The 17,300-nt window shown below is 45.0% G+C and overlaps 1 protein-coding gene across 1 annotated transcript in view; it reads right to left on the bottom strand.

Moving 5' to 3' along the window:
• T265_14563 (hypothetical protein) overlaps nt 1-14,166 on the bottom strand; it is a gene marked incomplete at both ends in the record, with an annotated part of 46,533 nt that extends 32,367 nt beyond the window's left edge. The window contains 7 exons of the mRNA XM_009174196.1: nt 1,806-1,983; nt 2,602-2,938; nt 3,747-3,924; nt 8,505-8,597; nt 9,538-9,608; nt 10,547-10,609; nt 14,105-14,166. Coding sequence (XP_009172460.1) covers nt 1,806-1,983; nt 2,602-2,938; nt 3,747-3,924; nt 8,505-8,597; nt 9,538-9,608; nt 10,547-10,609; nt 14,105-14,147 — 963 coding nt within the window. The remainder of the gene's footprint in view (nt 1-1,805; nt 1,984-2,601; nt 2,939-3,746; nt 3,925-8,504; nt 8,598-9,537; nt 9,609-10,546; nt 10,610-14,104) is intronic.
• Between the last annotated feature and the right edge of the window lie 3,134 nt (nt 14,167-17,300).

Here is a 17,300-nt window from a genome sequence, read left to right as displayed (position 1 = left end):
GGCAGATGACAAAGCGGAAGTTGCACATATGGCGACTTTCTGTCAGTTGTGGGGACATCTGTTCTCAGAGGTTGCCGCATAAGCTCGTTTATGTAAAGGACAGGACGAAAGCATTCTTCTAGAGTCGAGCCTGCCTTCAAGTGCGTCAGGTGAAAGTGTTTTGCTGATGCAGAACCCGGGCAACTTCAACGTTTACTCATTGGACAAATTAATGTATTGTCCAGACCCTGTAGAATTCATTATTGCGTTCAACGACAAGGTCCGTGTAGGTTTCACGGACATAAATGCACCAGTAAATCGCGTTAGGTAATCTCCAATGAATGAATAGGAGTTTATGACAATAAAAAGATCTTTTTGATTACTCTCTTCTCATGTATTCCGCGATTAACTTCACACATGCGGTGACAAACGTACACTGCCGGAGTCAATTGAAAAGGACAGCTATCTTCAGTACCCTCGACAACAAAAACAGTGTTCAAAGGCAGTGATTCACTGCCGGATTAAAGGCGACCGTTAGGCGCCTATGTTAGGTTATTTAAAATAAATGGCAGAAACTCATATCCTGTCTACAGTCAGCTGAAGAACGGGATTCGAAACCCAGGATGCCCGAAATTCCGCCACTGGAACGGCAACTTTGAAAAAAGTGTAAAATCCATTTTGGGTCACAGAAGGACCCGGGACTCTACAAAACGGCAAGCAGGACGGCTATCCAAGCAGACGTGAGAAGCTTTGAGATGCGACGTATTATAATGCTGGAAAACAAGCGGGCCGTTCTGAAGGGACTGAATCATCCCCATGCAGTTTCGACCATGTGAACTTGTGCAATATCCTTTGGTACGACCGGTCTTGTGAATGAGCAGTGAACTCACCGGTTCACCTGAAAGACGTAACCCCTGCGTGGCGGTTCGATCTTGTATTGCGCACGCTAAATAATCGGTTGCTAAATAGAACATTGTTTTCTGTGTCCACCTAAGAGCAGCACAGGCAGAGAAGTGGTAAACCTTTGACCGGGCAGCGGGGTATGAAAACGATTATGAAGAGCCTTGGTACTGTCGATGCGACCCACCTTTCAAGATGGGGTTCGCGTGATCCTCCTTGTCTGGTTGGGGACACCGCAATATGTAGCTGATAATCGATGTCAATGGCGTTCTAGTTGTCAGTTTCTATTGTGTCTGAATGAGCGTCTGAAGGCGAAGGCACGTCGGAATGGTTGTGATAGTATAAAACTAAGTCCTTCCCCAAACCACTTGTTCCTTTTTCCACAACTAGGTCTTCGAAAAAACTATGATTGTACGGCAGTGAAGCAGCTGTGTTGAACGCTGCTGTGACCTCGATGTTGAACCCTCTGGAACCCAGTTAAGTTTGTTTTATTTTCTAATTACTACCCGCTCGAATTGTCACCTTACTGATCGTAACATCACTAATGGAACACCACCTCGACGATGTGTTAATGGGCGGGTCCTGGTAATACTTAAGTGGCATTACACTACGGGAGAAAATCATTCAGCCGTTGCATCCTTCCCGTGCCTAGCTGCCACGCACCTGAAAGAGGCTCAAGGGCTGATATACTATCAGGTTGCCCAAGCCTCGACAGGAGCAGCCGAGATCTTGGGGTCCGGTTCGAACCACGGACCATTCTGTCAGTAGGCTGGCAGATTACCCACAAAGTTATCTCTACCTCATACTAGGGAAAGTGCAGTATCATGCTGAAAATCAAAGGAATTGGACGCCGGTAACTCAATGACAAACACAAGTACGGGAAATAAATAATAGCACACAAAACGGAGCAGCATAAAAGGTCATACCTTAGCCAGTTTACAGAACAGAGTAGCAAGGTCGCGGGCACGAGCATCCAACCCAAGATAGGTGAGCAAAAGTTTGGCTACATGATGGCCAAGAGGGTTCCCGGTGTGAATATCATACTGCACTTGGTTGGCGTCGGTAAAGGAGATTGAGAAATATTCGGCGTCTGTCCGAACGACACTATGAATGAGAAAAAGGATATGGACGGGGGCAATCAACACAAATTACGAGTTTTTCAATGAGAAAAAATGGAAGAATGTTCCGCGGTCCCATCAAAATCAATAGTTTGGCATTTTGATAACAGGCATAACATCTGCGAATACTAGAGATCCCAGTCGCGGAGTCAAGCGTTTCAAAAGAACCCTAAATGGTCGTGAGTCGTACTCACAGCCGGTGGATGGTGTGACTTAGCCTAAAAACAACCCTATCACGGTTCGACAGAGTGGACACCAGAACAGACTACCAAGTATAACAGGAAATCTGCATTACGATGATGCTAAAAAGATGAGCTCATATTGGGGATGGAATTGCCGACAGAAACAATACTTAATTTGTTCTTATCATTAGGAATTTCTGTCACGCTTTAATCATAATCATCTCTGGTACTACGGAATATGTGCTAAGCATTCTGGTTGAAAAAAGAGTGGTAGAGCAGTCGGGGCGGACGAACAACAATATCCAGTCCGAAGGCCCGGCTTAACCGATGTGCTGATTCGATCTTTGCACTCTCTGTGATAAACTGACACTCAAAAAATACAACAACTTGTTCGCTCCCGAACTGTACAACTGTGAACTCACTTGTAGATATCAGGGAACTTTACCAGTCCATTGGAGGGGCTCGATTTCGAGGTTTGGATGTCGGCTAGTTCCCCGTCCACCTTCTTCGGACTAGAACTCATGCTGGGTGCGGTGTACTTCTGAGAATTGGCTTTCAGCAGTTCAAATATGTCTTCCATCAGGTAGCCGAGACTCGGAGAGCGAACGATGGAATCATCGACCACCATCAGTTTGGGCTGTTTTTGGGGTGATTTGTCTCGCATCTCCGCCGTGGTTAACCGACACACATCCAAGTCCACGTGACTGTCGGGCAGAGCAACACCACTCCATGTATTGCCGACGCCGACCATCTGGAAATCTGACGAGCAGTTTAGGAATTTTGTGTAAAAGAGGAGAGAATTTTGAGAGAATGAGCCAACTATTAGGTCTTCACAAGTCGCTGAACACAGTTAACGTGACCCTCTAACTTTTAACTTATCCCGTCACATCATGTCCAGATTGTGTGAGCATTTTGAGGTTCCTGACCCACCGTATATTTCTTTTCACACTAGCTCCTTCTCGAGCCGTCAAAGTATGTTTACCCGATAGTGGAGTAGTCAGTGATGACAACAACTCATTCATCGGAGATGCTCCTGAGCACACACATCCGTCAAAAGCTATTGGTTCATTGGACTCGCGCAATCAGGAAATGTATGCAGACAAAGGAATTCAAATTCGAAACTTCTTCAGAAAGCGAGCTCTCAGGCGAAAAAACGCGTAGTATCAGGTTATCACCAACTGGAGAATGCAACCCAAAATCTACTGTCAGGAACCGCGGAATTTCAAGCAATAGACTAAGACAACAAGTAACTGATCACCCAGATAATATTCGACCTAGCAGAGTTCACACACGGTCGAGAGAACATACTACTATAAACATGCGAGTGGAACAGAGCATACCGGGAAGCATTTCAGAACGTACAAGTAAACCGAACCTCTTAAATGCAGCACAACCTTACATCTCACCATCTACACCATCATTACAAACGATCAGATCAAGTCACCTGATAAACGACCAATAAACACATCTGAGCCACGTTTGTGAACTAAACAGCAACCAAATGTAACACATTGTAACGAGCAAAGCTAAAAAAGGACGTGAGTTCATTCCCTACATTCATTCATACCTTTAATTCGGCACTGAAGAGCTTTAATCACATGATGAGCGAAACGTTGGCGCCGCTCCACTTCTGCGGGCTCTACCAGTACACCTTCAACGGCAGATTCCAATGTTTGGTTTAAAACTAAACGATGGGCTGGAATAATCGGGGGCAGATGCAACAACACAGTCCGCACTTGGTCGGTCTGATAGGTTTGCGTGTGAGGGGAATGGAAGAGAGATTAAAGTGAAAAGTAACTCCTCAACTAACACGTAGACTGGAATTTGGTAAGAGAGCTGTTTTGTCGACCACGAATCAAAAATCGGGTGAATTCGGTGGAGGTGGAGAGTCAAGCGGAATAAAGAGTGGGTAATTTTTGGAATAGTAAAACCAATCACAAGAAGCATGCAGTGCTATGTGCTTACAGTAGACAGAATTCGTTACCGAGGGGTATATTAGATAATCATAGTCGTTCAACTGTAATACCCTTCGGTGCCTAGCCGCCACGCCACCCGAAAGGAGCACAAAGGCAGGCGTATTGCCAAGTTGCTTAAGTCTTGACAGGGGAAGTCGAGGTGCAGAAGTGGGGTTCGAACCACGGACCTTCTGGTCAGTAAATTTGCGCTCTGAGCAATTTCACCGCCGGGTTATTACTAGAATGGAGAGAAAACAGTGTCAGCCATCTACATTTCACCGGCAATCGAGCAGTAGCTGCCTAGTTCACCTGGTTATGCCTGTTGCTAAATGCCCTACACACATGAACGACCCCAGCGATAATCGGGGAAATGCAGTCGTCACCCTTGTGCTAACTGGGGACCATCGATAACGAGACACGAGGCATACGAGACGATATCAAATATTCTCACTTATTTCTTTAAGATCAAACATCTGAGCACACGAACTTTTCGACACATGTTTCACTGGCTCCTAGGTACATATTCCAGTCAGAATAAAAGTGTAGTCAAAATAAATCGAAATAAAACGGAAAACATTTCTACAAGCCTCATAGTTAAAGCAATGTGTCGAAGCCCTATTATTTGGAGTGGTAGTGGAGGGACACGTGTTTGAATGATAAACCGATGGAAGATCGTTCACGCTATTCGTTTGAGCTAACAATGTTCCCTCAGTCATGCCTACTGCTTCAAGAGGGCTAGGCCATATCCAGTGCAACGCCTAGACAACCCTCTTCTGAATGCAAAACACCGACCAATGAATGTGAATCACCACGGCTTCACGTACACACAGTATCTAAATTCTTGTTCTTCGTGGAAACCCTGTGCCGACATGGTACATACTGACCGAGAATAAACCCGATGTCTTGTCTTCAGCAGATATTTCCAAACCGAGCTGTAAAATGACCGCATGTCCTTTGGTCAGCCAAGAAGGAATGTGCTCGAACAACCGTTTTTGACAAAGTTCTCGTCGGTCTGAAGAAGTAACTTGCACCACATGGTCGAGATGGCTCCGTGGTTAGAACGCGAATTTACTGACCGGAAGGTCCGTGGTTCCAACCCGACCTCTGCCTCTCGACTTTCCCTGTCTAGGTTCGGGCAACCTGGCAGTGTCTCACCTTTCGTGCTTCCTTTGGATGGCATGACCGCTAGGCACCGAAAAGGTGCTACAGCCGAACAATGATTTCTATTATTATCATTATTATTATTATTATTATTATTATCTACAGGAGCTAGATAACACACCGAGTTGTCTTGACGAGACAGTTGGTCATTGAATATTTGTCTTACAATGGGACAACTGGTAAAGGCGATGAATAGTTCTTAAGCAAGAAACGTGCATTTGAACACCACACTGGGTTCCTGCAATAGGAGCTCGCTTGTTAAGTTAAACTTAAATGGTCGACGGAGATGCAATAACCTTCGCAGAACATCGGCTTTTGTGTGGTTCTTCTCTTGTTTCATTGCAGGCACCTAGCTACTGTCCTATCGTTCAGCCGTAACACCCTTCCGGTGCCTAGCTGCCATGTCACCCGAAGGATCCAAGTTTATTAGACAGGGTGATCGGTGTGCAAAACGCTATTGTCCTATAATAAAGACAACGCACCAATTTCCTCTTCACCTACCTAGACAAATATATTAGCTTTATGGCTCACTTGAACCCTATAAATCTGGAATACCGTTTCGACCCATCCTGAGTATGTATAACGATCCTGACCGTAACACTGCTAAAAGGAGTTATGTGACGTCAAATCCCTTAAAAACTTCATCGCAAACCCTACAGAAAACTCGTGACGAATACCTGTAACAGTTCGGTCTTGGCACACGTGCCACAGAGAGAACACCGAGCTGACTCACAGGCGGCATTCAGCGTCATACAACAGATGGGTGCAGGATTGCCACGAAGAATGACAGTCGGAGTGTTGTGCAACGCTGATGCCGCATCCGTGCCCTGTATCTACTGATACGATTGATTGTTCCTAGGAAAGCAACGGTCAGTGAGCAGATAAATGAAAAAGGCGGTCCAATAATTCACTCGCAAAACCGACAACTCAAAAAATGGGCCGAACACTTCAAAAAACAGTGTAGTTGGTCTCCAGTAACACAGCCTCTGGAGATGGATACGGGTTAATGGAAGGTAAACCTTAATCGGCCGTCGAAAGAAAAAATAAAGTACGAAATAGCCGTATTAAAACGTGAGAAGACAGCAGGACCGGACGGTCTGTTTCCGGCTGTGTTCAGAGAAGGCGAAGAATCCCTGATGGACCATCTAACAAAATTCACTACTGCGATATGGAGTGCAGAGAAAGTGCCTCTAGAATAGGGCACTTCGATAGCTAATTCTACCTTCCTCCGTATACCAATCGACCGGCTTCCTCGAAGGGCTCTTTTAGGACAACCGCATGAAGAGTGGAAACAATATCATTATTATTATTATTATTATTATTATCTACAGGAGCTAGATAACACACCGAGTTGTCTTGACGAGACAGTTGGTCATTGAATATTTGTCTTACAATGGGACAACTGGTAAAGGCGATGAATAGTTCTTAAGCAAGAAACGTGCATTTGAACACCACACTGGGTTCCTGCAATAGGAGCTCGCTTGTTAAGTTAAACTTAAATGGTCGACGGAGATGCAATAACCTTCGCAGAACATCGGCTTTTGTGTGGTTCTTCTCTTGTTTCATTGCAGGCACCTAGCTACTGTCCTATCGTTCAGCCGTAACACCCTTCCGGTGCCTAGCTGCCATGTCACCCGAAGGATCCAAGTTTATTAGACAGGGTGATCGGTGTGCAAAACGCTATTGTCCTATAATAAAGACAACGCACCAATTTCCTCTTCACCTACCTAGACAAATATATTAGCTTTATGGCTCACTTGAACCCTATAAATCTGGAATACCGTTTCGACCCATCCTGAGTATGTATAACGATCCTGACCGTAACACTGCTAAAAGGAGTTATGTGACGTCAAATCCCTTAAAAACTTCATCGCAAACCCTACAGAAAACTCGTGACGAATACCTGTAACAGTTCGGTCTTGGCACACGTGCCACAGAGAGAACACCGAGCTGACTCACAGGCGGCATTCAGCGTCATACAACAGATGGGTGCAGGATTGCCACGAAGAATGACAGTCGGAGTGTTGTGCAACGCTGATGCCGCATCCGTGCCCTGTATCTACTGATACGATTGATTGTTCCTAGGAAAGCAACGGTCAGTGAGCAGATAAATGAAAAAGGCGGTCCAATAATTCACTCGCAAAACCGACAACTCAAAAAATGGGCCGAACACTTCAAAAAACAGTGTAGTTGGTCTCCAGTAACACAGCCTCTGGAGATGGATACGGGTTAATGGAAGGTAAACCTTAATCGGCCGTCGAAAGAAAAAATAAAGTACGAAATAGCCGTATTAAAACGTGAGAAGACAGCAGGACCGGACGGTCTGTTTCCGGCTGTGTTCAGAGAAGGCGAAGAATCCCTGATGGACCATCTAACAAAATTCACTACTGCGATATGGAGTGCAGAGAAAGTGCCTCTAGAATAGGGCACTTCGATAGCTAATTCTACCTTCCTCCGTATACCAATCGACCGGCTTCCTCGAAGGGCTCTTTTAGGACAACCGCATGAAGAGTGGAAACAAGCCAGGAAAGGTCAACTAGTGACTAGGCTGCGAAGTATGAAAGCCCTTACAAGTAAACTCAGCTGCGCTGGTCACTGCTGTCTCCCCGACGGGGGACACATCAGTGGTTAGAAGCATTGTCAGACATGGTCCAGTCTATCCCCCTAATGGAGCTTATGCATCCAACTTATTGCCTTCAATGCGTAGCTATCCTCCCAATCTCCCGAACGAAAAGTCCCTGACAGCCATGTGTTTGCACATCAATTATATCAGCTACCGCTTCAAATGCGCGCCTGTCTACCCTACCTCGCCAAATCATCAGTGAACGAAACTGGAAGCACTAGAACCACCGTATGGCAAGTTCTTACAGCTGGGGATGATGATGGTGGTGAAGCCGCAGTGACCGGCCGGTGAATTCTGAGTTCTGTACAGGCATTACACTTGTCAGATTGAGCGTGCCTGACCAATTGCTATTCTCCCATACGTGCTTTTCATCATGATTTTACATTTCTAATGGCAATGATTCGAAAACAAAATCTTATATAGACTGAAACAAAGTCAAGCGAAAGAACAGAAAAGTGTGGTGCACCACATTAAGATATACAAAGCCAATAAGTCTATCAAATTACGCAAAAGTGGGATGGTCCAACATAAAGGGCTACGCCCCGAACTGTTGGAAAAGCGAGCAAGCAAGCGAAAAAGAACTTACAAGTAGATTTGCCTGATGTGACTGTTGCTGCGAATGGTGTATCGAGGCACCTAAGCTCGGCATTGTTTGGCCACACGCTTGACAAACGAATGCCTGCTCAACAAGAACAAAGGGAAAGGAGCCGTTAAAACTTCAGTAAACTTGTTCCTATCGTTATAGACCCGATGAACCAATACGACGAATACGATGAGTTTCGAATCGCTTGTAACACATTTAGCACATTGTTACCATTACACGGGTGTGTAATGCATGTCTTTAATATCTGAACTGCAAACTTGTCCACGAGGTGGCATAGTGGATGTGTTCGAGATCAATCGAGACTGTAACAAGTGTTAGTGGGAATCTCGACTACAATCATCTTTTACTCAGAGTAAAACAGTAAATCTGTTCCTGTTAGAGTCATAATGCATGTTCCAATTATGTAGGGGGCAAAATACCGATCGAATTGTACCTCAGGCCATCGCTTGCTTGGATTGGGTGTTATTTGCCACTGCTTTGGTGTTCACTCTAGGTAGCTGTTCTAACAAGTCTTCGTATTTCCATTTTCGTCCGACGACAGTGGTACTACCTGACCTGCTGATCAGGGGAATCTACACAGACTTAGAAAGTGCAAATGCGGTACAGGAAGGTCTACCTTCCAAGCGTCTTTACTGAAGGGTCCGTCGGAACAATTCCTGAAGCAAAGGAGTTGATGCATATGATCATTTTATGTAGTATCATATAAATAGGTCAGTTCATTCCAACTTTCGTGTGTGTCGCATTTGCTAAGAGGATAAACCTATGGTTAAAGCAATGAGTTGTCGCTACGGATATAATGCGCCAAAAATGTCTCAACTGTTTTGTGGGTCCAGACTTGGGAAGCCAGCAGAATCTTAGCCTCGTGCTTACAATGGGCCATATCATAAATATGGGCTGAATGGAGTATGAAGAGGAATGCAACACATTTTGTGGTGATACGACTAAAATGCATAAACCTAAAGTTTGAATAGCATGAGAAATGAGTTTAGATGTGCAAACAATGCCAGAAACCTACTCGTTTCGTTTTCCCTTCTTTCCAATATATATGATTTTCGTTTAAATAGTGGAGCTGATCCATCGGGATTTCTGAAATGATAGGAGGGTCGTTAAACCTTGAAGAACGATGGGAATCATAGCGTTTTCATTGGAGAGAATATCTTGAGCTCCTAATCGCCGTACCAGGTCGGCAAATGACCACTGAGTAACCGTCTGATAAGAAGCGAGTGGACAAGTGGGCACAAACACTAAACCCCTTCCAGCACGCGAACCATGGTCGTTCCGCCTCACTCTATTTTTAAATTGTTGTTTCAAGCACAAGGTTTATCGGACTCGAAGCCAGTAATCCGGAGGCTTAAGCCTACAAAACTGCGGTCTTCGCCACTCCAACCTCTCGCCCCAAGTGAGAACTACGGATAGGAAATGGGGCAAATTTTTGTAACCGTAGTCTTTTTTTCGGAAGTGAAGTTCTCTTGATAAAACTCGAGAGGATCCCCACAACAAGCTCCCCGTGCAGGATACAATATAGCGCAATGACCCAGCAGGGATGCCCTCTGAAGGATAGGCCATACCATGGCAATCCCCCTCAGGAACGACAGCTTTCCTTTCCTTTCATCGCACCGCCTTCTTTTCTTAGGGTCCAATCCATCAGTCCTAATAGAGTTTTCCTCTAGACAACAAATGGTCTACCAAGACTTTCTGGATCATTATTCACGTCGATATGATGCAAATTGATCGTGAACAAGTAATTTGTTGGAAGCTGCTTGGGACTAATCCTGTTAAGATAGCAGTTGGCCATTAAATCAGTAAACATGCACTAATGTCAATTTCCGAAAACGTTCAAAAGAAAAATCAAAATACAACATCAAAAAGGGTGCACCGGAAACGATCCATATTGACGAAAAGAGGCCAGGTACCTTGCATTCCCTTTTGTGGATGCTGTAATTTAGCAGTTATTTCGAAGAGAACCCAAAAATATGTATCCGGTAATGATGCGTTGTGTCTGATACAAATTTCGAGAGACTTACGTGACGGGTCCATGATAGCTTTACCGGAGGATTTATCGGGAGTACCCAGCAGAGAATTTGCCACTGTACATTTCGAAGAGGGAGGGGAAATGATGAAGATGCACCCGACAAAACTACACACATTATATCGGCGACTGAAACAAAGAACTACCGATCAATCATGACTTCCGGCCAAATGGAAATCATGAATAAGTGGAAAATAGTGCACAGTCTTTCATTGTCACACGGGACCGAAAAAGCATCCGATGACTAGATTGATAAGGTTACTTACTGATCGTTGTGGAATGCGCAGTATGATTCAAGAGAGATGTTGAGGAAGAATGACAAAAAAAAACCGGGATCTGATCTGTTAGGACTGCAAATTCCTGTCCTCCGCGAAATGTGAGTGAGATAAGATAAGCGAATAGCAATCCCAAAACCGAAAGTCAAAGTTGACAACGTATCGAAATATTAGTGGCTAGGGTGCATTGATTGACTGTTGATCAGGTAGTCCTCGAGCCGTTCACCGAACCTAAAAATTAGCTTGCAAACATACCGTCAACATACGCGTAGATATCATCGTCGCGAACGCTGACGTAGAGTTAACGGCCACCTGATCAACAGCTCATGTCAACGTCTTGGGGATAAGTTGGAAATTCTCCGATATGGAAGTGAGGTCATTATATTATTCACATTTATCCCCCGTACACTTAGAAAATCGAGCAAAGCGATTCTGTAACGTGAAGGAAAGACCAGGTCTCATCCAAATCACCCAAACAGAGGGATCATCCAGCCAGGGACGTTTCAGGTTGATGATTCGAGTCTCAACCTCCCACAAGCTACGAAAACGTGGCAAAGATTCGTTTATCGTAAACTAAGCAAACTGAGGAAGCACTAGATAACGACAGACTGCTGACTGAGATTACGAGTCCCAAGTTATCGATATCGACCGAAAGGCATGGTTTATAAAACAGTTAAAGTAGCCACAATACGGCTTTAGGACCCGACACTATCATGTCAGAAACGATTTGTATGAACTTGCCTTGGTCATATGACATACTGCTAGACCCGGATCCATCTTTGTCCGATCAGACGGGGATTTATTCTTTCAAAAATTAGTCGTCTGTGTTACTCTCTGCTTATTTCAATCATCTGACCGATATTAACCGCTCAATTTGACCATTACCATTATTTTAACCACTGAATATGTTAACTGACGACGAGATCACGAAAATATTAATGTTCGTCACTGAATACTTGACAACAGTTGTCGACCACCTACTTAACAAATATATAACATTTGGGTTGTTGATGGTCAGCTGAGCAGTTTAGCACATGACAGGTGATGGCTCTCGACTTTGTTTAACTCGATGGGCGGAGTAGTTCGAAGAACAATTTGACTGGTTTCATGTGCCCCGCGCAAGCATCAACGCATCAGCGGCTTTAAAATGGGATGCAAACTCTCCGGTTCTAACATAGACCGGAGCCAAAAATAAATGGGCTGTTTTGGAAAAGGAATCATCTGTTATTGAGTATTTCTCCCTAACTGACCGCAAGGCGGTCAGGCGGGAAATACAAGTGTATTGCCATTTTTATAGGACAAGTCGCCGCAGATGTTCCAATTCCCAAGCTGGAGGGCCAGAAGACTGTGTTGGTCAGACCTCTAAACACTGACCCGGTAAGTGTCGCGTGGGCACCGCCCAGCACAGCTCAAGAGGTCACGGAGGCACACAAACCGTCATACCACGGCAAAGCCCAGCCTGTTCGTGACGAAACAAGCTCACCTGCGGAGTACCCTGGTGTAGAGATTCAGTTGAATGTGTCGTTTGTAATACTCAAATTAATGTGCGGCAGAGGGGCCGTTTCAGGTCCCAGCTGACACGATATTTGAGGCATCATATGTTGTCTTGATAAAATACACCACTCATAGGTGCTTATGGCTGGTGATCTTCCAACAAGCGAAAAATCACACAAGTAATTTATTTGATGCTTTCATGACATCTGGCCTCAAGAGACCTCGTCCATAGACATAAAACCCAAATGAGACCGAATCTCGAAGCAACTATGCGCGAAAAGCCTATGCTGAGACTAGCGTACCGTTAAGTTGGTATTACGTCTGCATTGCCAAGGTTTGGAAAGACCGACCGAGACCACAACCAAGAGAAACACACTATAGGCCGAGGCCCACTTTCTGAACGAACATTTTCTCATTGAACGAAGAGTGGGTTTTGACCTCATTCTGCACATACATAACCACCTGCGTGGCGATCCATGCCATGTGTCTTTTCACAACGTAACTGCGAAGTTACCTGGGACAATTAATCAATATCAGAGTCAAGTAATCTAGTCGAAGACGATGGATATATTGTCTACGAACTGTCCTCCACACGTTCCTTCACTTGTTCCGGACCTAAACCACTCAAATTTACTAATATATATATGCAGTTTTGTATTTTTACGAGCCATCTTTATAGAAGCTTCGAAAAGCAGGATTATCTAACCCGCGTCGATAAAAAAATTTTCGCAGTAAAAACATCGAACTGCAATGTTCTGATCCCTTAAATGGACTACGAACAAGTTGTGGTGATGGTATGGCACAAGTTTAATAAAATGCCGGCAACACCATGCAAAGCCAGCGGTTTTCACCAATCTTTTCAGCTGAGAGGCCCTCAAATTTCATGGTCAACCAATCCCGTAAGGCTTTTATCAAACGAGAAGTCAAACAAACAAACTGGCTATCGACTCGCACGCTTTTTTCGATTCAGTTGACACATCAGCAACCAGTCGTCGTAGACGGCCGAAATCCCACCACGAATGAGGCCACCCCACACCACTCCGGAAGGGAGTTTACTAACTGTGGGATTATCTAGCCTTCGGCTATAAGACTAAAACAACTCACCCGATAAGCATCTCTTTCAGCGAAACGTAAAGCTGGTACGGGCCCCAGGAGAGCGAAAGCCGACAGAGGTCGGTGACCAGATAATAACAAAATAATAACAATAGAGGAATGTTGGTAGCTCAGGTAGCGTAGATGGTCGCTGATTTGTTCGCTGAGCTGAACGAACCAACGACCATTGGTAACAAGTGTTCAGGTGCAGCAATCTTTCGTTGCCTAACTGCCATGCCACACGAAAGAAGCTTAGATACTACCTGGGTGTCCAAGCCCAGACAAAAGTAGTCAAGATGCAGAGGTCGGACCTTCGGGTCACTAAATTCGCGCCTATTCTATGAGCTATCAATTCGCCTGTATTTGCTGTAAATTATAACATGTCATTTTCAACAAAACCGAGGGTTCACAAAGTTAATTCGTGCATTGTCATGAGGTGATTTCTTCTGAATATTAGTTTTAGCATATCATATTATACGGATGTAGTTATCACGAGTTCCACGGCCAACGGTAACAAAAACTACAATTAACCAGGCTTTGATGTAGTGATTCCGTTTTAATCAATGAATTTTGTGAAACAACGCAATAGGTGGTCTGAATTCACTAGGGGGAAAAGAACGGGTAAACAAGACCACTATAGCAGCAAAAAGGCAGAAGGAAATACGAAGCACACAAAAGAGGCATGCTCTTACTCTGCTTTCTTCCACGCCTCACTGGACCAGCAGTCTCAGTCATCACCAGGCGGGAAGATGGACCTGGAAAAAAAGAAAAGTCCACGTACACCTATCGAGAATTAACGATTCGAAGTGCTACGAAAAGACACGGTAATGATGATGCCATAGATGATTTGTTCCTGAAGCTTTAATTTGTGCCTAAACGGACCTCAAAGGATGTAAAAAAAATACTCGGTAATTGACGATCGATGTCTTCGGAACATTGCCCCAGTCTGGTGGGAACACCGGGGCAGAAGGACGTCGAATGGTTTTCAGAAGAGATAACTCGCCCACGATAGATGAACTGATCACAATTAATAGGGTCTTTTCGCACAACCGCGTGAAGGGCGGAAACGAGCCAGGGAGTCAAACAGTGACTTGGCAGCGAAGTATGAAAGTCACCACCAGCAAACTCAGATGCGCCGATCACTACTGTCTCCTGGATGGAAACTCCGAGAAGGGGCACATCAACGATCAGGAGAATTGTCAGACAACCCAGTCAGGATCCAGATGGCGCTTGTGAATCCAAACTGTTGCCTTCAATGTGTGGCTGCCCTCGGATTTCCCGAATTTAAAGTTCACTGACACCCATGTGTCTACCCATCAATCTACCGCCTCCAATGCTTAGCTATCTACTCCACGTCCACAAATCATTGATGAACGAAACTGTAGCAGCTGGAGCCGCTGTAGGGCAAGTACGCATTTTCACAGCTGATGATGATGACAGAGTGCACTATAATGCATGAGACCCTGTAGCTCAGTCTTGGGCTACACATACCGGTTGTCGTCAGCTGTGAGAAGGGTTGCTCCCATGTCACAGAAAGACAATGATAAAAGAGAATGTGGCAGTTGAATAGGTCTGTGTGCGTTGATCGGACTCAGGCCACTGCGTGAATTCGGTCACCGCTTCGTATTCCACCAGCATTATGCGTTTCAAAGCGGAGAAAATCCGTTCATCTGATTTGACAAATCTGAGTGACTCAATAATATCAAGCTGACTTGGCTAGAAAGCTATTGGAAACGCACAATCACGCAAATGAGGAAGATTTCGAATAGTGGTATCTGTTCAATTCACCCGACTTGACTAAATAAACACTGGATATGGTCGAGAACAGCAGACCTTATTGCTGCCAGAAAGGTCACACCAGAAACTTGGGGCTGCGATGGCAGACACTGGACACTCAAGAGTTTGAAATTTACAGAGAACACTGTCGGGCTGCGAAGGCCAAGGAGATGAAGGAGACTTTCGCTGTAGGCAACACCCGCGTCCTATTTCAGCTGACTCGATCAACCGGTCAAAATAAGACAAGTATCTGCGCAATGATATCCGAAAAAGACGGAAAGGCAATTCAGTCACCTCAGAGACCTTAAGGCACCAAGACGTCCACACACAGACACTGAGTATGCGGACGACAATGCTCTCCTTGGTTCGGATTATTTAAAAATGCAGATAGTTTTAAACAGCCTAAATAGTGCTGCCGCACGATTTGGTATGCGCTTCACACCTGCAGTGTTAAGCACTGGTACACGACTGAGTAGGAGCAAACCCAAACCTCATGCTTGCAAACAAGCCAATCGACCTGGGCGTTTGCGTGAATTTCGGTGGACTGGACGGCGATAAGGCCATGGCAACTCTTGCCAGCCTGACAACCATGGCGCCGAAGTGACATCAATTAATCCATCAACGGAAGTGTTTACACTGCAACGGTGTGATCCATACTACGTTACGAATTAAAAACAAGGCCTCTGTGCACAGCGGACATACGAAAACTGTCAGCGTTTGATCAATGGTGTCTCCGAAGGATTGGTTGGGTCTGAGGGAATATCGGGTTGGCGATGCCAGATAGTTTTAGGAAGGACAGATGAACTACTCAAGCTTCGCGGGTTACGCTGGTTATGACATGTACCTCGCAGGCCAGATAGCGATCTGTTTCGCATAGCCCTTGATCTGGTAACGAAGTATGAAAACACTAACCGGTTACCTCAGTCGGATCGATAACTATCACTTCCCTGCATTCAATTTGATAATGGTTGATGACACTGGTAGATATGGTTCGAACGCGCCACCTTCATTGTGTGGCTATCCTGCTCAGTGGTTAGAGCGCGAATTTACAAATCGGGAGATTCACGGTTGGAACCCGACCTCTGCCTCTGGAATTACCCTGTCTAGGCTTGGGCAACCTGGCAGTATCCCAGCCCTCGTGCTTCCTTCGCGTGGCATGGCAGCTAGGCACGGAAAGTGTGTCACAGCTGGGCGATTTTTGAAGTTAAATGATCTACTAATATAGATGTACCCTTCAAATCATTGGTTGTCAACTCTACTCATTTATGCTTTCATATCTCTATTGAGTACTGGATTGGCCTGAGATAAAGTGGGCCACTAATAACCGAATAGTTTATATTCGTAATATTCGTTTTCCATGGTCGGTCCGGTAGCCACTGTTGGCTTCGAATCCCAAGACTCCAAGTCATCCGGGAAAGTTAGGCATAAACTTCAGAGATCATATTCATCAGCAACAGTAGGTTCAAAACAAGCTGTGTTGTGCTGAGTATATGACTTCTTTGCTTACGAAACGCTTCAGAACGGACAGCTTCAAAAGGCGTTCCACAAACCTGCACGTATGCTACTTAGGCTCATAGTCCAGAGATTCTTACAGACGATTGAGGCTCTCAGCCTTCAATTAGCGTCTATTATGACGCAAGAGAGGACATGGTAACTCGATAAGGATTTCATCACGGGCAAAGTGTGATCCCTACAACTAGAATTACCCCGTGACCACAACCGCCCATGCACTCACCCTGAGGCCGCGTATTGGGGGGCGAGCGCCTAGCAGAAACCCTCAACTCTGATTGGTATATATCTCGGCCCGATGATTCGTAGGCGATCATCATCCTTGCGGCGGTATCCTCATTCTGATTGGTTAAAAGCTCAATGATGGAAATATTCAAAATCATAGGCCAGGTTAAGTGAAATGTGCCAGCGGCTAGAGGCACAATGCATTTTTCTGTTAAAGCCCTGCAGGCGAAATAAAAACTTTAACGTCAAAATGTTGCATTTCATTGCAAATATGCGTGGACTGAAAACCACCCGCATCTTCCATCATTTTTTGCGATTTGTTTTAATGGATCCCTTCTAAAAATTATTGGCGCACATTCGGCTTTGAACTTCGTCTGC

The sequence above is a fragment of the Opisthorchis viverrini genome (assembly GCF_000715545.1).
Source record: "Opisthorchis viverrini unplaced genomic scaffold opera_v5_216, whole genome shotgun sequence".
Lineage (NCBI taxonomy): Eukaryota > Metazoa > Platyhelminthes > Trematoda > Opisthorchiida > Opisthorchiidae > Opisthorchis > Opisthorchis viverrini.
Note: the sequence above shows the minus strand (reverse complement) of the source record. Positions and strands in the feature narration are given on the sequence as shown.